This window comes from Orcinus orca, chromosome 4 (assembly GCF_937001465.1).
Source record: "Orcinus orca chromosome 4, mOrcOrc1.1, whole genome shotgun sequence".
Taxonomy (NCBI): domain Eukaryota; kingdom Metazoa; phylum Chordata; class Mammalia; order Artiodactyla; family Delphinidae; genus Orcinus; species Orcinus orca.
In genome coordinates this window covers 52,600,769-52,628,007 of record NC_064562.1, presented here as the reverse complement: position 1 = coordinate 52,628,007, position 27,239 = coordinate 52,600,769, and the positions used below count along the sequence as shown (strand labels likewise).

At 38.0% G+C, this 27,239-nt stretch overlaps 2 protein-coding genes and 1 long non-coding RNA gene across 9 annotated transcripts in view; 2 read left to right on the top strand and 1 right to left on the bottom strand.

Annotated features, from left to right (window-relative positions):
- MOB1B (MOB kinase activator 1B) overlaps positions 1–17,113 on the top strand; it is a 60,169-nt gene extending 43,056 nt beyond the window's left edge. The window contains exons 4-6 of one of the 3 annotated variants that reach the window (XR_004478981.2): positions 5,922–6,055; positions 8,120–8,308; positions 10,890–17,113. Coding sequence is in view for 2 of the 3 variants with exons in the window: in XM_004283571.3 (XP_004283619.1) it covers positions 5,922–6,055; positions 8,145–8,308; positions 10,890–10,967 (376 nt within the window). In the remaining variant the exon portion in view is untranslated. The remainder of the gene's footprint in view (positions 1–5,921; positions 6,056–8,119; positions 8,309–10,889) is intronic. The other 2 variants (XM_004283571.3, XM_049709604.1) reach the window with 2 other exon arrangements.
- Positions 12,337–27,239, bottom strand: part of LOC125964348 (uncharacterized) — a 725,473-nt gene continuing 710,570 nt past the window's right edge. Inside the window, exon 2 of the long non-coding RNA XR_007477308.1 lies at positions 12,337–12,406. This is a non-coding gene — a long non-coding RNA (uncharacterized LOC125964348). The remainder of the gene's footprint in view (positions 12,407–27,239) is intronic.
- Positions 21,933–27,239, top strand: part of DCK (deoxycytidine kinase) — a 58,045-nt gene continuing 52,738 nt past the window's right edge. For 4 of the 5 annotated variants that reach the window (XR_007477307.1, XM_033412505.2, XM_033412504.2 and 1 more), the window contains exons 1-2: positions 21,933–22,340; positions 26,890–27,005. Coding sequence is in view for 4 of the 5 variants with exons in the window: in XM_033412505.2 (XP_033268396.1) it covers positions 22,250–22,340; positions 26,890–27,005 (207 nt within the window). In the remaining variant the exon portion in view is untranslated. The remainder of the gene's footprint in view (positions 22,341–26,889; positions 27,006–27,239) is intronic. The other variant, XM_004283570.3, reaches the window with a different exon arrangement.

Sequence of the window (27,239 nt, the reverse complement as noted above, 5' to 3'; positions counted from 1 at the left end):
TGGAGGTTTGTATCTTTAAATATCTTTCACCTATTTTGCTCTATTCCCACCCCGCACCCCTCTGGCAACCACCTCTCTGTGTGCTGTATCTGTGTTTGTTTTCTAGATTTCACATGTAAATGAGATCATATGGTGTTTGTTTTATTCTGCCTGACTTATTTTACTTAGTGTAATACCCTCTAGATCCATCCATGTTGTCGCAAAGGGCAAGATTTCTTTCCCTTTTTTATGGCTAAGTAATATTCCGTTGTGTGTGTGTGTGTGTGTGTGTGTGTGTGTGTGTGTATACACACACACACACACACACACCCCACATCTTCTTCATTCATCTGTTGATGGACACTTAAATTACTTTCATATTTTAGGTTCTGAAAATAATGCTGCAATGAAAAACGGGTTGCATATGTCTTTTCAAATTAATGTTTTTGTTTTCTTTGGGTAAATACCCAGAAAAGAAATTGCTGGATCTTATGGCAGTTCTATTTTAAATATTTTGAAGAACCTCTATACTTTTCTCCATACTGGGTGCACCAATTTGCAATTCCACCAACAGTGCATGAGGGTTCCCTTTTGGTCACATCCTTGCCAATACTTGTTATTTGTTGTCTTTTTGATAATAGCCATTCTAACAGGTGTGAGAAGTATCTCATTGTGGTTTTAATTTGCATTTCCTTCATGATTGGTGAGGTTGAGCATCTTTTCATGTGTCTCTTGGCCATGTGTATGTCTTTGGGAAAAATGTCTATTCAGGTCCTCTGCCCGTTTTTTAATTGGGTTGTTTATTTATTTATGATGTAGAACTGTATGAGTTCTTTGTATATTTTGTATATTAACCCCTTATTGGATATATCACTTGCAAATATCTTCTCCCATTCAGTAGGCTACCTTTTCATTTTGTTGATAGTTTCCATACTGTGCAAAACCTTTTTAGTTTAATGTGGTACCATTTATTTATTTTTGCTTTTATTTCCCTTGCCTGAGAAGACAGATCCAAAAAATATTGCTAACACTGATTTCAAAGAGTTTTCTCCTAGAAATTTTATGGTTTCAGTTCTTACATTTAAATCTTTAATTTATTTTTATTTTATTTTATTTATTTATTTTTAAAAATATTTGTTATTTGGCTGCTCCAGGTCTTAGTTGTGGCATGTGGGATCTTTGTTGCAGCATGCAGGATCTTTAGTTGTGGCCTGTGGAATTTTTTACTTGTGGCATGTGGGCTCTTCGTTGTGGCATGCGGGATCTAGTTCCCTGACCAGGGCTTGAACCCGGGCCCCCTGCATTGGGAGTGTGGAGTCTTAACCACTGGACCACCAGGGAAGTCCCTCATTTTTATTTTAGCTTATGTTTGTACATGGTGTGAGAAAGTAGTCCAGTTTTATTCTTTTACATATAGCTCTCCAGTTTTCCCAACATCATTTATTGAAAGGGCTGTCTCTTTTCCCCTGTTGTATATTTTTGCTTCCTTTGCAGATTAATTGACCGTTTAAGTGTAAGTTTGTTTCTGGGCTGTCTATATTCTATTCCATTAATCTGTGTTTCTCCTTTTGTGCTTGTACTATACTGTTTTGATTACTATAGCTTTGTAGTATAGCTATAGTATACTATATGTATGTTTGAAATAGGCAGTGTGATACCTTCAGCTTTGTTCTTCTTTCTCAAGATTGCTTTGGCTATTTGGAGTCTTTTATGTTTCTGTACAAATTTCAGAATTAACGTGTTCTAGTTCTGTGAGAAATGCCACTTTATTTTGATAAAGATTGCCTTGAATCTGTAGATGGCCATGGGTAGTATGGTCATTTTAAAAATAATAATTCTTCCAGTCTGTGAGCATGTTATATCTTTCCATATGTTTGTGTGTTTTTCCATTTCTCTCATAAATATCTTAAAGTTTTCAGAGTACAAGTCTTGTACTTTTTTGGTTAGATTTATTCCTAGGTATTTTATTCTTTTTGATGCAGTTGTAAATAGGATTGTTTAAATTTATCTTTCTGATACTTCACTATTAGTGTGTTGAAATCCAACAGGTTTCTATGTATTAATTTTGTATCCTGCAACTTTATTGAATTCATTGATGATCTCTAGTAGTTTTCTGGTAGCATCCTTAGGATTTTCTATGTATAGTATCATGTTATCTGCAATGACAGTGACAGTTTTACTTCTTCCTTTCCAATCTGTATTCATTTTATTTCCTTTTTTTTGTCTGTTTTGGCTAGGACTTCCAATACTATGTTGAATAAAAATGGTGAGAGTGGGCATCTTTGTCTTGTTCCTGATCTTACAGGAAATGCTTTCAGCTTTTCACCATTGAGTATAATGTTGGCTGTGGGTTTGTCATATATGGCCTTATTATGTTGAGTATGTTCCCTCTAAGCCCACTGTTTTGAGAGTTTTTGTTAATCATAAATGGATGTTGAATTTTGTCAAAGGCTTTTTTCTGTATCTGTTGAGATGATAATATGATTTTTATTTTTCAGTTTGTTAATGTGGTGTATCATGTTGATTGACTTGTAGATATTGACCATCCTTGCATCCCTGGGATAAGTCCTGCTTGATCATGGTTTATGATCCTTTTAAAGTATTGTTGGATTTGGTTTGCTAATCTGTTGAGGATTTTTGCACCTATGTTCATTGGTGATATCGGCCTGAAATTTTCTTTTTATGTGGTGATTTGTCTGATTTTGGTCATAGTGATGCTGGCCTCATAAAATGAGTTCAGAAGTTTTCCTTCCTCTTCAATTTTTTGGGAATAGTTTGAGAAACATAGGTAATATAACTCTTTAAATGTTTGGTAGAAGGTAATATAACTCTTTAAATGTTTGGTAGAATTCACCTGTGAAGCTGTTCGGTCCTTGACTTTTGTTTGTTATGAGTTTTTGGGTTTTTTTAAAATTACTGATTCAGTTTCATTAATGGTAATCCATCTGTTCATATTTTCAATTTTTTCCCGATTCAGTTTTGGGAGATTGCATGTTTCTAGGAATTTATCCATTTCCTCTAGGTTGTCCATTTGACTGGCTATAATTGTTTGTAGTAATCTCTTATGATCATTTGTACTTCTGTGGTATTGTTTGTAACTTCTCTTCTTTCATTTCTGATATTATTTGTTTGGTTTTATCAATTTTGTTTATTTTTTCTGAGAGCCAGCTCTTAGTTTCATTGGTCTTTTCTATTTATTTTATTATTATTATTAGTTTCTATTTCATTTAATTATGCTCTATTCCTCATGATTTCTTCCCTTCTAACTTTGGGTTTTGTTTGTTCCATTTTTCTAGTTACTTTAGGTATAAGCTTAGATTGTTTATTTGAGATTTTTCTTATTTCCTGAGGTAGGCTTGTATTACTATAAAATTCCCTCTTAGAACTGCTTTTGCTGCATCCCATATATTTTGGATCATTATGTTTTTGTTCATTTGTCTCCAGGTATTTTTTGATTTCCTCTTTGATTTCTTCAGGGACCCATTGGTTACTGGGTAGCATGTTGTTTAGACCCCACCTGTTAGTATTTTTTGCACTTTTTTTCTTGAAGTGGTTTCTCAGTTACTATTTATTATCGTTATTAACCAAGAAATGAACATTTTGGAATTTGTAGTTTATAAGTTCATACCATGATGACAGAAATAAATTTCAAAGACAATGGTCTGTCAAAGGTGGAATAAAAAAAGCAGTGGGTGCAAAATAGAGTTAGAATATGAAGTCATCATTAAGTATAAACATGACAAAAGAAAAGGAAAGAATCAGGGAATCATAGTTATAAACTCTAGAAGTATAAGCAATATGCAGTTGTTTTATTTTTCAAAAAACCTTAGGACATTGAATATTAGTATTGTTTATAAAGCTTCAGGATATTGAAAATGATTTTTTGGTTTACTGTGCCTGCTTTTGACTTCTGCATTTAAAAATGAATAGGGAACACCTGAGAATCATTAACAAAATGAAAAACATGATTGTGAGAGAAATGCAAAAACATTGAGGCTTCATAACATAAGGGAAAAAACATGGATGAGTTCCTGTCTTTAAATGAAGACTAAGTAAGGATGGCCAGAAGTCCTACCATTCATGTTCTCTGTCTCCTAAGAGGCTCAAACAAGAAGAGGCTTAAGTCACACTTGAGACTTTTGTTTTATGTTAGGAAGAATATCTTGACTGTGAAAGTGATTAAATAGTAGAAAAGGATGCCAAGAAATGTTGGGGTATCTCCTCTTGGAGACCTTCGAAGTAGACTTGACATTCATCCCTGTTTCCCAGGGTTGGTATGCTGTCAGAATATTTATTCAGGTGTATCCTGTTTAAGATTTACTGTTCAAGTGTAAGTAACTATGATTAAATAGAAAGCATCCTTGTTATCCTATCTCAAGATACTTTTCATTGTTTAAAATACCCTGTAGTGGGGCTTCCCTGGTGGCGCAGTGGTTGAGAGTCCGCCTGCCGATGCAGGGGACACAGGTTCGTGCCTCGGTCTGGGAAGATCCCACATGCCGCGGAGCGGCTGGGCCCGCGAGCCATGGCCGCTGGGCCTGCGCGTCCGTGAGCCTGTGCTCCGCAGCGGGAGGGGCCACAGCAGTGAGAGGTCCGCGTACCGAAAAAAAAAGTAAAAAAAAAAAAAATAAAATAAATAAAATACCCTGTAGTATTTTTCCATTATATTTTCTTCCAGCTCCTTTGCTAGGCTTAATCACCTATCATTACGTTAGTCCAAACTCTGGGACAAGATTATAAAAACACAATTGATTCAAAGAGAGAAGCTAAGTGGCAGAGGTAACCTTCAGAAACTAAAAAACTAAATGCTAGTTCAGTTTAGATAATTTTGTACATGGAGTTTCAGCTGCATGCTTATTCCTTGTCTTAAAAATCAGGTTGTGTGGGCTTCCCTGGTGGCGCAGTGGTTGGGAGTCTGCCTGCCGATGCAGGGGACACGGGTTCGTGCCTTGGTCTGGGAAGATCCCACATACCGCGGAGCGGGTGGGCCAGTGAGCCATGGCCGCTGAGCCTGCGCGTCCGGAGCCTGTGTTCCGCAACGGGAGAGGCCACGGCAGTGAGAGGCCCGCGTACCGCAAAAAAAAAAAAAAAAAAATCAGGTTGTGGTTGTATGTGTGTGTGTTTGTTTAATTAACTCCATTAGCATTCTGTTGTACTGTTTTTACATACTAATTTACAAGTCTGTCTTCTCTACTAGTCTTTTTCCTTGAGAACAGGGAAAGTGTCTTTCATTTTAGTGTCCGTTGTTCAAGTGTCTTTCATTTTAGTGTCCGTTGTTCAAGAACAGTATTCCTTGACACAGTATTACTCACATGGTAGGTGCACATTAAATGTTTATTATACCAAAGGCTAGTGTCTGGTTAATACCTAGATACTATAGGCATCTTTATTTGGGTTGCCAATTTTCCTCAAAGGCATGTTTAGCTCCTCAGCCAAATGTACTCAAATATTGAATCATTCTCTTTTTCATTAATCTTACTTAGGTGCTTCCATGTCATTCTCTAGTCTTAACCCAAAATTTAAAGCCCCAAGTTAAAAAGAATTGTACTGCGTAAGGAGAAACGGTTTTTGAGGAAGAAAACAATAATCATAAAGATTAAAGATGGTCATCATAGAAGTGGGAAGTAAACTTAGGGTTTCTACTATAGCAGTTTATACTATGTGTGATTCTAAAATATAACTGCTATGTATGAAGGAAAGCTCACAAAAAATGGGTTTGGTGGGATCTGCTTAGTTTGTATCCTGATAAATGCAAAATAGTCCAATAGCAATTTTAAAATGCTAAATTTAAGTGCCAAATGCAAAAAATCTTTTTTTGGAGGAAGAGATTAAAATACATCCTGAATACATTCCTAATAAACATATATATGTAATATAAAAACTTACACATTATATATAGGTATACACTGATGTTCTGTGTACTTTTTATCTTTCCAATACAGATATGAGTATCATTGGGCAGATGGAACAAACATAAAGAAGCCTATTAAGTGCTCTGCACCAAAGTACATTGATTACCTGATGACTTGGGTTCAGGACCAGTTGGATGATGAGACATTATTTCCATCAAAAATTGGTATAATTGTTTAACTGGGATCCATCATGATTTATCTAATTTCATGCGTTTCTAGGGCTTATTGCCTCTCTATTCCAGGAACCATGTTAAATTACCATACCTATCAAAATATTGCTAATCTTATGTATTTGAAAGTGTCTATCTTTTTCATACCAAGTTTATCATGAACATTAGGTAAACCTCCCTATAATTTTAAACAGTAAGAAGATCGGTATATCTTGGATAGTAACAAATCTGGCCTGTGTTAGGGAAAAAAGAGACTGGTCATTGGGTAAGCAGCCAGTATCATCTGCTGCAGTCATATCCATTTCTTGTTTAGGAAGGGAGTTTATATGACTTCAAAACAGTTGTACCTTATATTTGTGGCAAAGAGGGCATTTGTATTCATGACCCACATGTGAACCTTGCAGGCTGTGAAATCAGGCTAGGTGAGAAGAAAACAAGATTTGACAGGTTGGCCTGTTATCAACTGAGTGACTTTTATATATGCTGACCTTTTAAAGGGCTGACCTTTCAAGTGGAAATTATTTACATTTAGACAGTTCATATGACTTTACTGTGTCAAATTCCTTACAACTGTGTTTTCTGAAAAAATTAAGAATTTGCTCTTTTCAACTTTTTGACTGTATTTTATGCTTTTTTAGTTTTGGGGAGAAGGATATAGTGGAGGAGACAGCAATGTAAATAGTTGCTGTTGTTATGGCTTGTTTTAAACACATTCATTGAATGCTTTAACTACTTTGGAGCCTTTGTAATGAAAGGTCTATTTTTCAAGACTGCATTACTTATATACATAGTAATGGTTTGGGATAAGTGCCCTCATCTTATCTTTTATCTTCATAATATAATTTTTAACTTTTAACCCAATTTCAGGCTTCTAGAAAATTTGTAAGAATTGTGCAAACAATCCCTATGTATCCTTCTTCCAGATTTTTTAGTTGCCAACATTTTAACACATTTGCTTTCTCTCTCTCTCTCCCTCCTTCCCCACTCCACATTCTTTTCTTTTTCCTGAACTGTTTGAGAGTAAGTTGCAATTATGATGGACCTTTATCTGTATGTGCTTCAATGTGTATTTCCTTAGAAAAATCACAGTATAACTGTCAGAATCAGGAAATTAACACCAGTACAATACTACTGTCTAATTTACAAATCTTATTCAGATTTTTCAAAATTTCCCAATAATATCCTTTAGAGCAAAAGAAAATCTTTGACGTTTGTTTTCATTCAGTGTCATGTCTCTTTAGCCCCCTTTAATGTGGAATATGTGTATTTCTCAGGCTTTTTTGGTCTTTTCATGACACTGACATTTTTGAAGTGTGTAATGTAAGCATACTATTTTATATAGTGTCCCTTCATTTTGGGAGACACTTATGTACCCCAAAATGTCTTATGTTTTCTTGTGATCTATAATGTTTTATAATGTGATCTATAATGTGATCTATAATATTTTTAAATGGGCAGTAGGCAATGTGATGACATTGAACCCAGTAGTACCAGTATTTGCCTTGTGTCATTTGCCTTGTGTAAATCTGGATCATTTAGCCACTTTAACAAAGGATGTAGACTTTTGTATTTTTCTAGTTTTGTATTTAATGCTGTAAAAGTGCTCTAATTCATAAAACAAGTCTAATTGAGCAGAGACTACAGCTAATTTCAGGGTAAATGTAGACCTGGTGTAGTAATGAAATAATTTCCATAGAAAAAAATCTGAAAATGTATTGCAGGCATTTTAAACAAAACTAAACATAGTGATACATTATTTGTGTTCAGCATAAGAAACCTGAGGATCTGAATATGCATTTTAGGTCCATTACCATCTTAGACATTTGTTTCATTTTGGTAAAGTGGTGGTATATTAGAGGCCTAAAGGGCTAAACTGAAGACAAATTCTTATTCCATAGACGCATTGAAGTTTATTTTCATTCATGATATTTTGAGAACTTTTGAAAAGTACAATGGGTATTTTAAGTAGTAATTCATAAATACTTATTATTTTCAGCCTTGTCTTGGTAATTTATATTGCCATTTGCTGATAATGCCTTGTTCTCTTCTTGTTAATAGAGGGGGTTGTTTATCTATTTACTAGGTGTCCCGTTTCCGAAGAATTTCATGTCTGTGGCAAAAACTATACTCAAACGCCTCTTTAGGGTTTATGCTCACATTTATCATCAGCATTTTGACCCTGTGATCCAGCTGCAGGAGGAAGCACATCTCAATACATCTTTCAAGCACTTTATTTTTTTTGTCCAGGTAAGTTGGATTAGGAGATCTTTTTTGCTCAGAAAAAGCAGTTATCTACAGAGTTATGAGGTGAATACTACATCCATACTGTCAGGATAAAATTTGCTATATCTCTCTAGTCTTCATCCTCTTTTTTTTTTTTTGTGGTACGCGGGCCTCTCCCATTGCGGAGCACAGGCTCAGGACGCGCAGGCTCAGCAGCCATGGCTCACGGGCCCAGCCGCTCCGTGGCATGTGGGATCTTCCCGGACCAGGGCACGAACCCATGTCCCCTGCATCGGCAGGCGGACTCTCAACCACTGCGCCACCAGGGAAGCCAGGTCCATTAACTTTTGATCTGAATCCTTAGTTGACCTCCTCTTCCTTCTCTCTTTATTTCTCAGAGAATGGGCCTTAGAGATGTAGACTAAAAGGAGTGAGGCTATTCTTGTCCTGCTATAATAATTAGAGAACTAAAAGGTAGGAGTGAAAAAGAGGTAGAAATGCAGAAGCTGAGCAGCTGTTTTTTGGTGGAGTTTGGAGAAGGGAGATGGTAGGCAGAAGTCCAAAGCTTGTATCTGTGTTGTTTTTGTATATCTGTGGGCATAAACTTATAAATACCTTTCCCATGCCCCATCTCCACAAAGAAAAATGTGTTTATTTTCCCTCTATACACACTCCTCATAATGGGGATACACATTTTGTATCTTAATTTCACCTATATAAACAAATTTTAGGAGATAGTAACTTGCCAAAACTGTTGCCCTGAGCAATTATTTTACTATGGTATCCCATCTATAGACACCAATAGAAACAAAATGTTATCCTAAAATTTGCATCTATGCTTTGGTTTAGGCAGAACATGATTGCTTGAGGTTTTAGTGGTTTGGGAGAGGATATTCTCCCACCAGAAGGTTTATTAGTTTTAACTTATTATATGATCTTAAAGTACACTGTATCTCCCAACTCCTAGCAAAATAGTAAGGGATTGATACGTTGCATTTACCACATCTGAGCCTAGTTTCATCTCAGGACACTGTGACCTTCTTAAAGGCGGGTCCATTAGTTATACAGTATTACTGCTTCTTTGAGTGAGAGTGGCCTCTGCCCTGGGCCTCACAATTTAGAAGTTCTGCTCTGGCCCTTGCCCATACTCCTGCATGGAGTGAGAAGTCCATAGGGCCAAGGACATACCTACATAGATCCCTTCTGGTATGTGCTTGGATACCTGAGATTCAGAACTCCCTACCCACATGGTCTCAAGTGTATTGCCAGGGTTTGCATGGATCTTTTCCTTTGGTCCGTACTTTTAAGGGAAGGTCATATCTCTGATAGCCAGACCTAAGGGATAGCCAGATGGCAGCTGTTGGTGAGTGTGTGTGGACATTGCCTTTATAAGCTTGTCAGGATGTCCACACTCCTGCATGTGAGACCCATTGAAATACAGGATGGAGCTGTGGTTTGGTAGATCAGGGAGGTTTGCTGAGGGCCAGGGACTGGCTCTCCTCATGTCACTACTTTCCAATGTAGACTGGGAGTCTTAAGAATTCTAAATTTGAATCTGCTTTCCTGGCTACTATGGTGTGTTTGTTAAGGTAGGAGAATCGAACATATATAACAATATATTAGCTTAATGTAAAATACAGTAATTTAGTCATGTGATATATATCCATTTGTGCTATTGGTCCAGACCCCGCAAGTCTTAGTGGTAGACTTGCTATTGAGTGCCCCTTAATGCCTTCCTAGTACTTACTGCAGTGCTTGGCACGTGATGGATGCTAATAAATGAGTGAAATTGTGACCTCAGAATGCCCCACTGTGGCAGAATATCAAAAGATCAGAAGTATCAACAGCTTTTTTTTTTTTTTTTTTTTGCGGTACGTGGGCCTCTCCCGTTGCGGAGCCTGACGCTCAGGCTCAGCGGCCATGGCTCACGGGCCTAGCCGCTCCACGAACAGCCACTTTTTATTAGCCTTATAATTTATAGTTCAGGGGAAATCTATTCATAATTGAATTTCAGAATGACAGTGGTAGAACTTCTAAAGAAGCACAATTTAAATCCATGCTTTCTTATTTGTTCTTTACAGGATTTACTTATCATTTATGGACTCCACATTATTCATGTTATTCTCATACCACATTATATGGTAGCTTGCAGATACGTTAGTTAATAACATAAACTAACTTTTTTACTTTTCATATAATGCTGAAATTTGCCTGAGATTTTTTTTGATCCCTGCTTGGTTGACTATATCTAAATGGTGCCCTGGTTATTCCTTTTAACAGGAAGCAGCAACTCCCATTTATTGAGCGTTTACTTTGTGCCAGGGATTACATGAAGTGGTTAACATACAGTATCACATTTAGTCCCCATAATAATCTTATGAGGTAATTTACCCTAATATTATTACAGATGTAAAATATAATATCAGAAGTGGTTAAGTGAATTGCGTAAGACACAGAGGTAGGGAATAGAAAAAGTTTTCTTGAAAAAAAGATTTGAGTTTTATTTACTTTAAAAGCTAATTTCCAACAAATGTTAATGGAAATCTGTTTTGGAATGAGATGTAAATAATGTTTCTGCTATTTCTTCTGCCTTTGTCATACATAGGAATTCAACCTTATTGACAGAAGAGAACTTGCACCACTCCAGGAACTGATCGAAAAACTCACCTCAAAGGACAGATAAAAGAATGCAGATGTGTGCAAATTATTCCTCAAATGAAGCTGTGTGGAGTGCATTTGGATTTTGTTTTATTTTTATCTTGGTTGTTTTTATGTTAGGTTTGGGGGGCTTGTTTGGGTTCCTTTTTCTTTATTCTGAATAAATGAAACCATATACTATGGCTAGAGGAAGGCAAGAACCATTCTCTATTCAGTTGATGGGGTAAATTTTGTCTTAGTGACATACAGTATTTTTTCTAACTTGGGGAATTTTTGATAATACTATATGTTGAAAGAAATGCTTATTGATTGGACTGCTGATGGATGGGGTTCTCCGTTGTGTAAATTGTGGTTGATTTTTGAAGTCCCCAAAAGTCTTATGTTTTTAAGTGCCTTGGCAGGCTCATTTCTGAGGTGCAAAGCACAGACATAGAACTGAACAGGGCTTGAAACAATATTAGGATTACTACCCAGGGCACTTACTGATGCATGTTTCAAAATACCTATTGATAAAAGCCATAGTTTACCTAAATTGGTGATCTCCAGCTTTTACTACATTAAAGAAACACAGTTTGTAAAGGTGTGCATGTAGAGCATAAAAAATTAGTATTTCTTAATTATTTTTGATATTGATAGTAATTCTGTTCAACAGATGCTTAAAGTTCTACAAGCAGGTCTTTTCCATCTCTTGATATCTGTGATATTGAAACTTGAAGATGTTGAAATGTAATACCGGTTACATTTTGGCTTCTTTCTACATGTTAACTGCACTGTAGGTGTAAAAATTCAGGTTATATATAGGTTTGCCATCTTCAGAGATGATGCTGAACTGTGAGGTTTCTTAGCAATTGCCAAATGAGCCATAAATCTGCAGAATCCCCTTCTGCTTTGAAGAGGAGGTGATAGGAGTGTGTGTTTGTTTGCGGGGGGTTAGTTTGAATGGTGCGTTATAGATGGGATTAAGTACAGGGAGTCAAGTTCAAGAAAGTCCTTTCTCAAAACTCTTGAATAGAATGGCATGAATATTTTAATCAATATCTTGTAAGCAAAGTCTTAGAGACTTCCTTTTAGGAATCAACTTCCATGAGAAGTTAAAAATAAATTACTAATTTTAGATATAGACATAAACATGGAATTTAAGGACTTTGGGGAAATTGATCACTTTACAGCATTTCCATTCAGTGAATGGAGCTGGTGTTTGTCATTTTAAAATGATACAGTACCTTCTTTACTTGTTATAGGCCCAACTTGAAACATTCTGACTTCTGATTTTTCCACTGTGAAAGGAAATCTTTCTTTGCAGTGATATCAGATAATGAAAGTGCTAAAGTAGTAAATAACTTTTACATTTTTTTTTTTTTTGCTATAACTTTCTGGTGAGCTATTCCCATAAGTAAAAAGTTCAGAAACTTAGTTTTTTTTTTGTTTTTTTTTTGCGGTACGCGGGCCTCTCACTGTTGCGGCCTCTCCCGTTGCGGAGCACAGGTTCTGGACGCGCAGGCTCAGCGACCATGGCTCACGGGCCCAGCTGCTCCGCGGCACGTGGGATCTTCCCGGACCAGGGCATGAACCCATGTCCCCTGCATTGGCAGGCGGACTCTCAACCACTGCGCCACCAGGGAAGCCCCCAGAAACTTAGTTTTTAAAATAAATGTTAACAGTTTTCACTTCAGTTTTACTCTTGTGAAATATCCTTTTTCGACTTCCAGTTTTAATTTTGTCATTTCTGGTAAATCTGTTTCCTTCAGTTAGAACTATATATTTTTCCTTTGTTAGGAATGTATACCTTTTTCCTTGTAGAATAGAAGTCTTACTCTGAAATTGTATAGACTAAAAACAGTACAAAAGAATCTAAAATGAAATCAGTTTGTTTTTGCCATTAACAAGTAGAATAGTGATACAATTTACTGCCATTACAATTATGATCAGTAGGAACTGCCTTTTTCTCATTTCTAGCAATCATTCTCCAAGTACCAACAGTAGAAGGTAACAGGAGAGCCTGGCAGAAGCAAGTATATTGGACATTCATTGGTCATACTTACTTATAAACTGCAATGAGAACTCGCTGATTTCCTTAAAACAAATCTTTTAGTATCCAAATATATAATATCAGCCACTGTGGGTTGATTCAGAAACAAAATCTGGCCTCTAGTGATTTGGGGTACCATCTATTTAGGAAGATGAAGCATATGATTATTCAAATAGTCTTCCAATACTGCATTTGACTTCATATCAACCTAGTAATAAAGGGGTTGCAATAGCCAAGTGTGGAGAGACAAGTGAAACATTGTTTTTGCTCATTTAAGCCTTATACAGTAGTACACTGTACAAATGTTATTATAAATTAATGTTTAGTAGTCGGACTTACTTTTCCACTCTATGTAGATAGGAGTTTCTTATCACTGTGCCAGAATCTCAGGTGCCTGCTTATGAGTATTCCTTTAAACAGAGGTATTGGGAAGTAAGGAAATATGTATGTGTATATATATGGTAACAAAGTAGAGACATTCTCCCAGGGAGAGGCCTGGCATTGTGCATGGTGTTACATGGCTGCAAATAGGGAAACACCAGAGCATGTGAGAAATAACTGACTTAATAAAAAGCTGCTTTGATTCGTTTGGTTCCCAGGAGCATTAGTAAGATGCCTTTTATAAAATAAGGATCAAACCTTGGTTTTACAACATAGTTTGCTTATAAATGTCTATTGGATTCTTTCCAGATTTCTTAATTTGTAAATAACCAGGATAATGATTTCCCCCCCTGCTCTTCATACAGAGATATAAAGCAGAAGTTGGTTTTCTCATCTGCTGATGAAAGCATAAAATATAAAGTAGTAAGTTAACATAGTATTGTCACAAAGCTTTGGTTAAATGTTGATAGGAAGCAAGTTTTAGTAATTCTTTTAAATGACGGTGTAATGGTGGTGGAGAGAAATTGATAACAGAGTGAAAATCTTTCCATTAGCTGTAGGTGGTGCTACTGGCTTTCATTTACTGGCTTGATTATTCTGTTTTCCATAAAAACCATGGCACTAGGCTGCACTAAAACATTAAGTATGTGTTAGCTGGTAGAGGCTTTGGAGGTCAGTTTACCTTAAATTGAAAGATTTTAGATTGCTATCTCTTCCTACCTTTGTCATTTTTAAATGCTAAATGTTCAGCATAAAATTAAGTAGGAAAAGATATGTTTAGTGTATAATATGTCGCAGACTGAGGTACTGCCTGGCTTATCAGGAAAGATAAAGCACTACAATCTCTTATATTCAAGAATTACCGATAATGTGGATATTTATATTTTACATGTAAGCACCACACTGCATTTTATGTATTAGCATTTTCCTTGCTTAGGGGAAAATAGCAAAATGACAGATTTCTTTTATACCTTTGTGTACACCCTCTCTGAGAGAGTTTTTGATAACCACTGAAATGGTAAAATATGTGAGATAAAATTATTAAGTTGTAGGACTTCCTTTTAAGATAAATATGTCATACCTTGAACATCTCAAATGAGAGTTGATCTTCAGAGTAGTTTCTTTGGGAGCACTACTTATTCCAGCTATGCTGCAAAGGTGTAATGTTTCTAGAACACTTTCAGCGATGCCTTGAGAATTGGTTTGTGACTATGCAAGAAAATCTGTTTTATCATTTCAGTTGCACTGAAAACTTTTCTGGAAGCTTAATATGACCTATCTCATTCACCAAAACAACTCTACTTTGGCTGTTTTCTTAGAACTAAACTATTAAGGAAGTTCAAAAGAATATGCCATAGGCTCTGAATTTGCAGAACAGAATGTTTTGAGCACTGATTTGTAGCATCATTTAATAAAAAAATAGTTTCCTGATGTCACTGCTTTGAAGTAGGCAGTATTGTTTGGATGTACAAGTTTTATTTTTTTAATTTAGTTTAATTACCTTACAGTTAAATATAATAGTTTAAAAAACCAAAGTCCTTTTCTTATTTTCTATTTTTGGTCCATTTTCCTGATAACTTTTGGATTATATCTTGAGTACTGTAGGGTAGTTTTGATTGAAGGTATATTAAAAATAAAAATGGATCCAATATTTAAGATAGAAGTAGCTTAAGGAAGCAGCAGGCTTTACCTCCATGCTTTTTTTTTTAAACTTATTTTCACGCAAATGAACAATTTGAATTTAAAGACTGGAGATCATTGTAAAAAGAAATTGGAATACAGTTTATATATTAATTATGCTGAATTTAAGTCTGTGTGTCACAGTAAAATATTTCAAATTGTATAATCATTTCATATGTGATTTATAACTTTAACATTTTGAATGTCTTTTTAAAAGATATGAGACAAGAAGTATATTTGAAAATGTCACTGCATACCAAGAGGAAAACTTAATTTATTTTGAAACTTATCTGGGATATTAAAGAATATACCAATTCCTAGAAACACTATTCTAGATCTATACGGACCGCTCCTAAAATGATTTAAATATCAGCATTTTGTCATAATATTAAGTTTCACCATAGGAATTACAGTTGTTGAGCTGTCAGTTTAATGGTATATGAGATAACTGTTTAGAGCTAAAGCTATTTCATGATTTAATGGAAAAGTTTAATTTTAAGATATAATAACAATTCTGACTGCAGACAATTTGAATTTTTGAGGCTCTCCTAATGGGCTAATTATAGAGAAAAATTCATTTTGAAGGTATAAAACTGTGCTCCATGTCTGCCACTTGTAGCTGAACTGATACTTAAATTTTGACAAAAGAGAGAAAATACAGATTAAAATACTGAGTACTCTCAGTTTTGCAAGTGTGATACAAATTTCCTTTTTTGCATATAATACTACACAATAGAAAAATTTGGATTAGAATCCTCAAAGATAGTGAAATCACTGGCCTTTCCAAACTTATGTTTACTTGTCATCTCCTTCTCCTTGGAGGTAAATTACTTCCTTACTGGTGTTGACTTTCCATATACTCCTCTCTCCCCTATCTCACAACACACACACACACACACACACACACACACACAGATGAAAAACAAAACAGATTGATTATATAGGTCCTCACTGTTAGTGATTCTGAAGTGATTGCTGTCAATACATAGGTTGCACCTGAAGTGTTGGATGATACAATTTACATAAGCATTTTTGGTTGGTTTTGGTTGATAGCTTTCTTTAAACTACATCACTGAAGCTGAGATTACTAGAGATATAAATTTAAATCTTTTATTAATATTTAATTTCTGTTATATATTATTAAATTCTTATATGTGTGGGTGTTTCTTACAGGTTTGCAGGTTTTCATTTTGTTTACTTAATTGTGCAAGTTGTAAAATAGATTCTTGCATTTTCATTTTAAGAACACTTTTCTCCTTAAATTGTTCTGCAGAGATAACTGTTTTTAGGGGAAATAGTTTTTTACAGCCACTAAATTGTATTTGTTATTTTTGTACATGCATACTAGGGTGGTAAGGACACTAATCTTGTGGGGAAAACTTAAATTTGTTTTATTTGAACTTTCCCTATACATTATTACTAAAAATTATCTAGGAATAGCATCACGAGATCTAGGTTGAGAGAGAATACAATAAACATGAGAATACTTAGTTTTAATAGAATCATTTCTGAGGACAAAACCAGAATACTGCCAGTGCCATAAATGGAAGCATGAGGCAGCATTCACACTGCGCAACTGTTGCAGAGAATGAGTAAGACAGGATCCTGCTCTAATGGAGATGGACAATTTCTCTGTATTAAAGTAGCTGAATCTAAAACATGAAATACAACATGGGGGCTATATTGTAAACTGTGCCAAGATTACTCAAATTGTAGTTACTTTTGATCAGACTTCAACTGTTTTCTCGTTTTTGTTTTAAAAGGAGATACTGAGGGAATTCCCTGGCAGTTCAGTGGTTAAGACTTGGCGCTTTCACTGCTGGAGGCCCAAGTTCTATCCCTGGTCAGGGAACTAAGATCCCACAAACCATGTAGTGTGGTAAGAACTAAAAAATAAAAGGGGATACTGAATGTCGGAAAATCTGTAATATGTTTTAATTGAGAGATGTAAATAATGTATACAGACTTGTATGTCATGGGATTGGAAATATTTAAATTCTAGGGTTTTTTTTCTTTAAAGGAAGAAACTGAATGTCTATTTAAAAAAATAATAAATAGTTATGTTTGGCCATGAATCCTGACTTTGCATTACTGTTTATTTTTGCTGTAGGTGTTCCCACACTGTACAGATTCCTAGAGAAATATTGAAGGTATATGAAATATGTTGAACATTTAAAACTTGTTAGGCATTATTTTTTATAATGCTCACAACAACCCTGGAAGTTAGTGGCTCAGTGTCTTCTATACTAGAAAACTAAAGTTTAGAAATTATAGAAGTCATTGATTAGCGCTAGGGTGTGAAAACCCAAATATGCTTGACCTTGAGGCCAGTGGTTTTGTTTATTTTCTTTAAATATACTATTACCATGAGAATAATTAGCAAACTAATTATTTGTTCACCTTTCCATTAAGCTTTTATCTAATATTTTGTCTTCATTACAGACCATTAAAGAATAAACAGTATGGGAGAATCCTCATTTTACCCTGATACCTAAGTTCCAAAAGGAAATGTGTATTTTAGAGTATTCTTAGAGTATCATTATTTAGAGGTATTTATGTTTAGAGGAAATTGTGTTTAGACCATTAGGTTGAGAATATTTTGATGGTAGTAGCCATAGTTGCCCAGTGTCACTAATTGGTATTTGAGATGAAGACTAGGAGTAGAAAATGCCAGTCCATGCTGATGTGGACTGTGCCTGCACGCTTTAATAAAAAATACCTTGTTAGGGCTTCCCTGGTGGCACAGTGGTTGAGAGTCCGCCTGCCGATGATGGGGACACCGGTTCGTGCCCCGGTCCGGGAAGATCCCACATGCCGCGGAGCGGCTGGGCCCGTGAGCCATGGCCGCTGAGCCTGCGTGTCCGGAGCCTGTGCTCCGCAGCGGGAGAGGCCACAACCGTGAGAGGCCCGCGTACAGCAAAAAAAAAAAAAACAAAAAAAAAACCTTGTTATTATGCATGTATAGTACATACAAAGCGTCTACTGTATGTAAAGAAATATACACATATAAAAATTAACTGTTTTACTAATTAGGTTCATTTGCTTCTACTGTACTGAATTTATATGGTTCTTTACTATATAATATTGTATGGAATGATGCATTTTGGTAACAAAGGTTCTAAATTATTTCTTTAATGCTTAAACAGCCATGCTTCATAGATACTGTTACGAACAGCATAATGATTACAGTGTCATGTTTTCTTGATGACTTAAGTTCACCTTTACAAGCATGCAGCAAAATATATGTTCCTTTGCTAATATAGGGCTGCTGGCTTGCTCCTATGCCCTGCTAGTATGCTATTTTGCTGTCACACTTCAGACTTGCTGGAAGCACTCTCCCAATCTTGCTGTTATGATGGCTTCTGCATCCTTCTGTTTTCTAGGTAGTAATGAAGGTTGCAAGTAGAAATTTATAAGCAAGTTTATTAAGTTGATAAACATCCTTTTACAGAAGTTGTTGGGTTGGTGTACACAAATGCAGGGGCCGTGTAACCACTACTTATCAATGTTCAAGACCTCTTATTTTTTCAGCCTTTGTTCTCATTTTCTCAGTTGGTTTAGAGTTTTATTTATTTATTTATTTGGCTGTGCTGGGTCTTAGTTGCGGCACGCGGAAATTTTTTTTTTTTTTTTAGTTGCGCATGCGGGCTCTTATTTGGGGCGTGTGGGATCTAGTTCCCTGACCAGGGATCGAACCCGGGCCCCCTGCATTGGGAGCTCGGAGTCTTAGCCACTGGACCACCAGGGAAATCCCTAGAGTTTTCTTAATAAACTTGAATGTCATCAGTTAGGAGACCCTGTCTCATTCTTTAGTTATACCAGCATTACCGCTGGAGAAAAGGAATTCCTAACTTGAAGGAGTAGTAAAATTTCTGGCAAGGAAGGGTTGAGATGGTAGCATGCTCACACCTGATTGAGTGCTCTAATACAGAGGTCCCCAGCCTTTTTGGCACCAGAGACCGGTTTTGTGGAAGACAATTTTTCCACGGACAGGGGGCGGGGGGAGCGGGGGTGGGGTTCAGGCGGTAATGCGAGCAATGGGGAGTGATGGGGAGTGGCAGGTGAAGCTTCCCTTGCTCACCTGCCATTCACCTCCTGCTTTGCAGCCGGGTTTCTAACAGGGGGTTGGGGACCCCTGCTCTAATACCCTGTCTTTTATCTGTAATTCCAACATCTGAAAGGCTCAGAAAACAAAGTATTTTCTTGAATTCACTGCAAACTTAACCTGATCTGAGGTTAATAGCCTTTATTCTACTTAATGTGAAAACATGTTTCACTGCAAAATGTTAGTGTACTTAACACTTTTGCAGGAGGGTGAGGAATGGTTACATAATATATGTGGTATATAACTATATTTCTTTTCTAAATTCCAAAATTAAAAAAAAATTATTTACTTGGTTGTGCCGGGCCTTAGTTGTGGCAGGTGGGCTCCTTAGTTGTGGCATGTGAACTCTTAGTTGTGGCATGCATGTGGGATCTAGTTCCCCGAACAAGGATTGAACCCAAGGCCCCTGCATTGGGAGCGCAGAGTCTTATCCACTGCGCCACCAGGGAAGTCCCATAAATTCCAAAATTTTAAAAATTCTGAAACAGAGTTGACTACAAGAGTTTCAGATAAGGGATTGTGGACAAAAATCAGGGAGGTACTTTTGAGAGTGCTTTTCTCTAGTCTCTTGCTTGTGTTATCGACTGGTTATGCTCCATAATGGGAAATTATGCTGAAATTGATGTCAAAAGAGCTAGGTTTCCTGTTTCCCTATTTGTATTTTTGAGGTACACTCTTCAGCTTGGAGGAACTCAAGTTCTCACAGCCAGACACTGGCAGAACTGGGATTTGAAACCAGTCTTTAATTATCCAGTGCTTAAACTCTCAGTCACTGCACTATACAAGTACTTCTTTTGTGGTTTTTGTTTTTGTTTAGTTGTTTTTTGTCTGGTTTGGTTTGGTGGAGGGGGAACCACACTTGGAGATTTCTAATCCTCAACCCCAAACATCTTTGTCAGATCCACATGGGAGTTAGTGAGTTCCACTAAGGTCTCAGAGACTTACCTTGCCTTATTACTCTCTCAGTAGCTGCCAAAACCCTTACCATTACATGTTTTTTTTCCCCCAAGTTTGGGTGTGGAATATAATACCTAGTAACAGGAATTCCCTGTCAGTCCAGTGGTTAGGACTTCGAGCTTCCATTGCTGGGGGCCTGGGCTTGATCCCTGGTTGGGGAACTAAGATCCCGCAATCTGCTCAGTGGGACCAAAATATAATAAAACAAAAACCTAGTAGCTTCCCCAGCTTCCTTGCCATCCCCATGACAAGTATTCAGGCCTTTTTCATTTCCAGGATCCTGCTACTAATTACTGTGGGGATAAACAAAAGTAATATACATAAAATACTACCATAATGAAATAGGGAATTTACAAAAAATGATTTTTTCTGTTTTCATCCTAGAGTTCCCCATGGAATCACATTTTGATTTCTGCCTTCTATTTCTGAGAAAAGATTCACCATTTACCCCCTTCTTCTTACTCCACCTTTTGATGCATTTCAGGTCTGATGTTGGTTGTAAGGTAGGAAAGAATAATAGGGCCTATGGTTTATGTAGACAATTTGAACTTGGGAACTTCTAGACTGGGGAGTGGCCTGTTTACTAGGTCTTTACCGTGATTAAAAACAAATTCCTCTGGGCGTTTCTACACTGCATTTGTCCCCAGCTAGATGAGTCATCTAGCAGAGGACATGGCACATAAGTAGGCATTTAAAAATTCAACATACATTTGTTGACTATGTGCTAGGTGTAGGGTATGCAGATTTAATTAAGCTTATAGTCATGCTGAACAGAAACCTACCCAGTGTGGTAACTTCTTCACAGCATTGTAGGGCAGAGAAATTTTCCCTCTTTAGGTGCTGGTCTAATAATGAAGTTGACATAAAATTAACAGGAGAAAAACATTTAATTACATACGGGAGCCCCATAAAAATGTAAGACTCAATGAAATGACTAAAGCAGGAAGCTTTTATATCCTTTAGACAAAGAAACAATAAATTTGTGATGAATTGACAAGACGAAGGGGTTTGGGCCTGGTGTAGTAAATTGTTGAAACAGTAACAAGGTTTATTTATCCAGTCTTCTCTGCCCTAAATTCCCAGTCTCTGGCGATAGGTTGCCTTCTACCCTCCTGGTACAGGGAAGGTAACTTTTATATGGGAGAGTTAGCCCCCGCCTTCAGGAGGAACAAAGGACGGTCAGAGTGTCCTTATTTAATTCAAAGTAATATGCCAAAGTGGCAAATTTGGGGGTGGCACCTTCTGCTCCCCTTCAGCATAAATGGGGCATCCAAATCAGGATATGAGAGATCAGAAAAGGCTTCCTGTGGTGTGGCATCTGAATACTTCAATTCCCATCCCAGTTCCACTCACACTGACTTTGAGACTTTCAACATCCCTCCTCAGTGCCTGTTTCCTCACTGATAAATGGGGCTAACGGTAGGATCTCTGGCACTTGATTGCTAGTTAACCAATGAAAAACGTTCAAAATAATGTCTGGCACACAGTAAGACGGCAATACATTCCCAGCGCCACCTGGCCTGATGATAGCCTCCAGGCTGAGAACACAGGGTAATCCGTTTGGTTTTTCTACTACTCACTGCCTCACCCCTGACAAGTTCAAAGTTTCAAGTCCAACCAATTCGGTCCAGACGCTCAGAACCCACAAACCCCACGGGACAAACGAGTTCCCCAAAGCCCGGCCCACTCCTGGTGACGAGGGCAGGTGGCGCGACCTCTACCCTCGAGCGCTTTTCGACCTTTGGGCACCCGCCCGGATTCCCACAAGATTCAGGGAACCCTCCCTGCCACCGCCTTCTGGGCAGAGAAGCGCCTGCGCACGCGCGGCCCCGCCCCCCCGCTCCCCGTGACCCTTCGTGCTGGGCGCGCACGCAGGGGCCCCGCGCTAGGCGGGCTCCGGCGGAGGGGCCCAGGAGGGAACTCAGGTTTAGGGGAAGGCGGGGGCGTGGCTTCCCCGCTGGGCGGGCGGCCACTTCACAGTCCCGCCTCAGTCGGCAGCTGCAGCCGCGCGCCAAAATCAAACCCGGGTACCCGCCGGCCAGAGAGCCTGCGGTTCAAGGCGAGCTCCTCGGCGGCGGCGGCCCAGTCGCGCACACCTTTGACCACCTCCCGGCGCTCCCTGCCCGACGCGCTCGGGGCCGCCACAAGACGAGGCATGGCCACCCCACCCAAGAGGAGCTGCCCATCTCCCGCAGCCAGCTCTGAGGGGACCCGCATCAAGAAAATTTCCATCGAAGGGAACATCGGTAAGGAACCTCGGGAAGTGTTGGTCCCAACGCAGGGGTAGTCGCGGCAGCGGCGGCTGAAGCGCCCCTTCGCTTCATCCCTGCTCCTCCTCATTGAGGGCTTTCCTCCCAGCCTGCTCCTGTGCTGCAGACGCGCCCTCAAATTCCCCAGCCGCCGAAAGCACCCTTCTCTTGCCTCTCCAGCTTCCCTCCCGTGCCACGAGGGTGTTCGTGACCCCTGGGCGTCAGGCGGCCGGCCTAGGCCTGCGGGTCTTGTGAGGCGCGCTTGGGGTCCCTTTCATCCTCTTTGTTTGGGAAGGGTTCTGTTTTTGCGGTGTGTGGTGTTTTTTTTGGATGTGTCTGTATGTCAGTTCTTGAGGTGCAATATACATAAGTTAAAGGATTCCTTTTTAGGTATACCCCTCTATGAGGTTTGACAAACATACAATGTTTTACTACCACCATGATCAACATTCAGAACATTTCCATCCCTGCAGAAAGTTCCCTCTTGCTTCTTTGTAGTCAGTCTCCTCTCCATTCCTATCCCCTGGCAAGCGGTAATCTGATTTCTAATCCTGTAAGTTTTGCCTTTTTCAGAATGTCATATAAATGGATTCATAGAGTATGTAGCCTTTTGTGTCTTGCTTCTCTAGTTTAGCATAATGCTTTTACATTTATTCATGTTGCTTGTATCTGTGGTTTGTTCTTTTTTGTTTCTGAGTAGTATTCCACTGCACGGATATACCACAATTTCTCTCTCCCAATTGTGGACATTTGGATTGTTTCCAGTATTTAGATTATGGATAAAACTGCTGTAAACATTCAAGTACAAGGAAAGAATTTTTAAATGATCTTAGCAGAAGGAGTTCCTCACTCCCTACCCAACATCCAAGTAAACATTGTGTTATTCAAAGACCACTGCTGTTTCTGTTCTTAACCCAGATGTCATTTTGCAAGATACATGAGAACTCCCGATTCTTCTCTATTTCCTACCACAGGAAACCTATGCCTGGTACTTCCTGTTTTGGTAGGATTTTGTTTTTTTTGGTTCCAAGTTAGGTACTGGCCATTCATGCATACAGCAAATTTTAATTCTTACTGTGCTGAAAGCACTTGTACTTCTTTTAAAAGGCAAGGCAAACAGGTGCTTTAGCAGCATTCCAAGGAATAGGAAAAGCTGGACACACCCTCAAAGAGGACATCTTGTTTCATTGCTCCAATATTAAGGCACCAGTGAAAGATCAATGTAATAGACTCTCATTTCTTCTTAGCTGGATAAGTTCTTTGAAGGTGAATGTTTACTAGTATGATTCCTCACAGCTACTTATTGGATATAGAAGACCATGTATAAAGACAGGAGAAAGTAGATGAACAAAACCTTTTCAAAAGTAAATTTGAATGAACAACCTCTCAGATTTATACCACAATCCCTTCCCTTTCCTAAATCCACTGAAGCAGTGTATCATATCTGGAAATTTACTTCCTTCCAAGCATCTTTAATCTTCTCAGCACCTAAAATAATTTCCTAATATATCACCCCCTCTCCAATTTCTCAGAATTCTCCCAGAGCAGTCTTTGTGTATACAAATGTGATTGTGTTATCCCTTGCTTAAAATTCTCTGACCTCCCCATTACCTACACTGGAAGGAGTTGCAAACTGATGGCCTGCAGTTACACAATATTGGCATGCCCAACTTTGAAAAAAACATTTTTAATTAGTTGCTAGCATTTACAAATGTTGAGATTTCCCATAAACATCTAGGTTCTTGGCTTCTCTTGAAAAATCTGAAGATCTGGTAGCACTGTGTTTCTGTAAGAGAACCATTTGCTCTTTAGATGGGATATGTCACTTACCACTTAACTGTTTTCCCTGACACTGCAGCTTTGTCATTTGCTGTTTATTAATGCTCTTATACTGTTGTTCATGTGCCCTCCGCCTTATTTGCCAGACCCAAATAAGCCATATATGTACAAATTGCTAATCTGTTTATAGAAGACTATTTCATGATTCGTCTATTTTCTAGAATTTGAACTTTAACTGGTCATTTTCATTTCATACTCATGTAACTTGTTTTCTCATGTTCTCTAACTAAATTACTCTCTTACGTTAGATTTTGGAGTCCTTACCTACTTCTCATCTTAATGGTCTGTATAGAATGATTTTTGGCATCATTATGCCTACTTGGCATTAATAATTTTGTTAGGTCCCATGACTTTTTAAAGTATTAACATCAGTGTCCTTGGTTCTTGTTCTCCTTTGCCTTCCTAGAATTTTAATTTATTAATTAGCTTATTTTCAAGCCCCCCATTTCCTCCTCAAAAGTTAAGGAACTGGATATTAGTCTGATTGGGAACTGCAGGTAACTATTTTTACACTGCTTGAAATAAAGAGTAATTTTAGAGAGTAACTGTTATTACTCTTAAAATTTCAGAGTATGACCACATGAACTTTTTCTGTTTGTAAGCAGTATCAGAAGAAAGCTGAATGCTCTAGCCTTAAGTGCTTTCAGACTCTAGCTGATGGCTGGTGTTTTAATGTGTTCCTTGGGTGCTCTTTCTGAACATCATGTTTTCCTTCCTTCCTCCGTCTAGCTCAGTGAATGTCTGGTGAACGTTTTATATGCTTCCATTCACTTCTTAATGCCTTACAGTTTCTGTGCTTACCCTCTTCACATGAAATTTGTGGTCCACCAGTGTTTTTCCTATGATTAAACCTCATGGTCATCTAGTTTATCCTTAAAAGTTTTTTGCCTGTCCTCTGGTGGTAATATGACTTTTGTGTTTTGCTTCTTAACTCTTCTCTCTGTGTTACCTTCTGATTGACCCTTCCTCTTTTTTTTTTTTTTTTCTTTTCTATCGACCTATGTAATGTTTTAGGTTTGATTATAGTTCTTCAAGTCAAAGGTAAGTTCTTTTTGCCCTCTTTGGATCCAGTTTATAAGGAAGAGGAGGCTTTGCTTCAGTTGCTGTTTTTTATATGTTTATCTGTGTGCGTGTGCATTTGTATTCATATATATGGAGAGAGAGAGAAAACATCATGCTGACCAGAGATGACTAATATAATCACATTTGGTGACTTCAGATAGGAAGGGTGTGGTGGTCATTAAGAGTATTGTTAAACCCTGTCAAATTCTAGGTCTAGACTTTCCCTACTATTAGATTGAATGAATTACCAGATTTTTTTTTTTTCCCGGTACACGGGCCTCTTACTGTTGTGGCCTCTCCCACGGAGCACAGGCTCCGGACGCGCAGGCTCAGTGGCCATGGCCCACGGGCCTAGCTGCTCCGCGTCATGTGGGATCTTCCCGGACCAGGGCACGAACCCGTATCCCCTGCATCGGCAGGCGGACTCTCAACCACTGCGCCACCAGCGAAACCCTCCCAGATAATTTTAAAATAGTGAATATAATGTCTTGGTTACACCCAAACTGTTTTCTTTTTTTCCTTCTAGATATCTCAGAAACTAGTGAATGATCAGGGAGAAGTAAAGTCTATACAACTTTTTTTTTTTTTTAAGGAGTTTGATAGAGTGCACAGAACCATAAAAGTGAAGCAGAAAAAACTTGGCTATTGCTTGTAGGAAGTGTTTTGCAAAAATATTTTTATAATTTCTGTTAGCCATAGTGTCATATGATAATTAGTGTCATATAATAATCATATTATTTCCCATCCTAAAACTCTGGGAATTGGATGCTTTTTTTTTTTTTTTTTTTCTGGCCACACTGCTTGGCTTGTTGAATCTTAGTTCCACGACCAGGGATTGAACCCTGGCCCTTGGCAGTGAGAGCTCAGAGTCCTAACTACTGGACCACCAGGGAATTCCCTGGATGCATCTTTATATTAATTTTGTGGTTTATTTGGTTGTTTCTAGATTGGTTTTAGATAGGAAAAACCTGAGTTTGTTTGTAAACTGAACAAATAGAGCCAGTAGAGAGGAAAATTTTGAAAATGCAAGAGCCTGGAATGACTGTCACTGCTGTGATAGTTTACTTATTTATCACAGCAGTTTCCATGAGGAGGGTATTATTATTACAGTCTCCATTGTATTATGAGGAAACAGGTTCTGAGAGGTTCAGTGACTTGCCCAAAATTACATACCTAATTAAGTGGGATAATAGCCTTAACCACTTTCCACAGTTATCTCTGTTTTGTTAAGGAAAGTAAGTCTAGGACTAGAATTTTTACCTTTTTTTTTTTTTTTTTTGGCCGCGCTGAGCGGCTTGCGGGATCTTAGTTCCTGGACCAGACCAGGGATGGGACCCATCCCCCCTGAATTGGAAGTGCGGAGTTCTAATCACTGGACCTCCGGGGAATTCCCTAGAATTTTTAAAATTCTGTTCCATGGCTTTGGTAAACTAAAAACAGTAACAAACAAATGAGCTTAATACAGGTGGGCAGGGATCCTTTTACTTTTCATTTAAATAAAGTCTAAAAGAGAAAGTTTAGAAAATCGAATGCTTTTCTTTTTTCTATTGTTTGCTATTATAAATTTTGTAAAAGCTGATGGCTGTCTTGGCATTTTTTTCCTGATAAATTTCCTTCCTCAGTTTCACTTTTCCTCTCACAACAGCTGCTGGGAAGTCAACATTTGTGAATATCCTTAAACAAGTCTGTGAGGATTGGGAAGTGGTTCCTGAACCTGTTGCCAGGTGGTGCAATGTTCAGAGTACTCAGGATGAATTTAAGGTATGAAAATAAACTTTATTTAATAAAATAAAAATTTTTGATTTAGAGAACAGTTGTATTCTTGGATTTTTTTTGTTTTGTTTTTTTTCCTTTTGCAATAAAACTTTCAAATATAGGGCTTCCCTGGTGGCACAGTGGTTAAGAATCCTCCTGCCGGTGCAGGGAACACGGGTTCAAGCCCTGGTCCTGGACGATTCCACATGCCACGGAGCAACGAAGCCTGTGCACCACAAC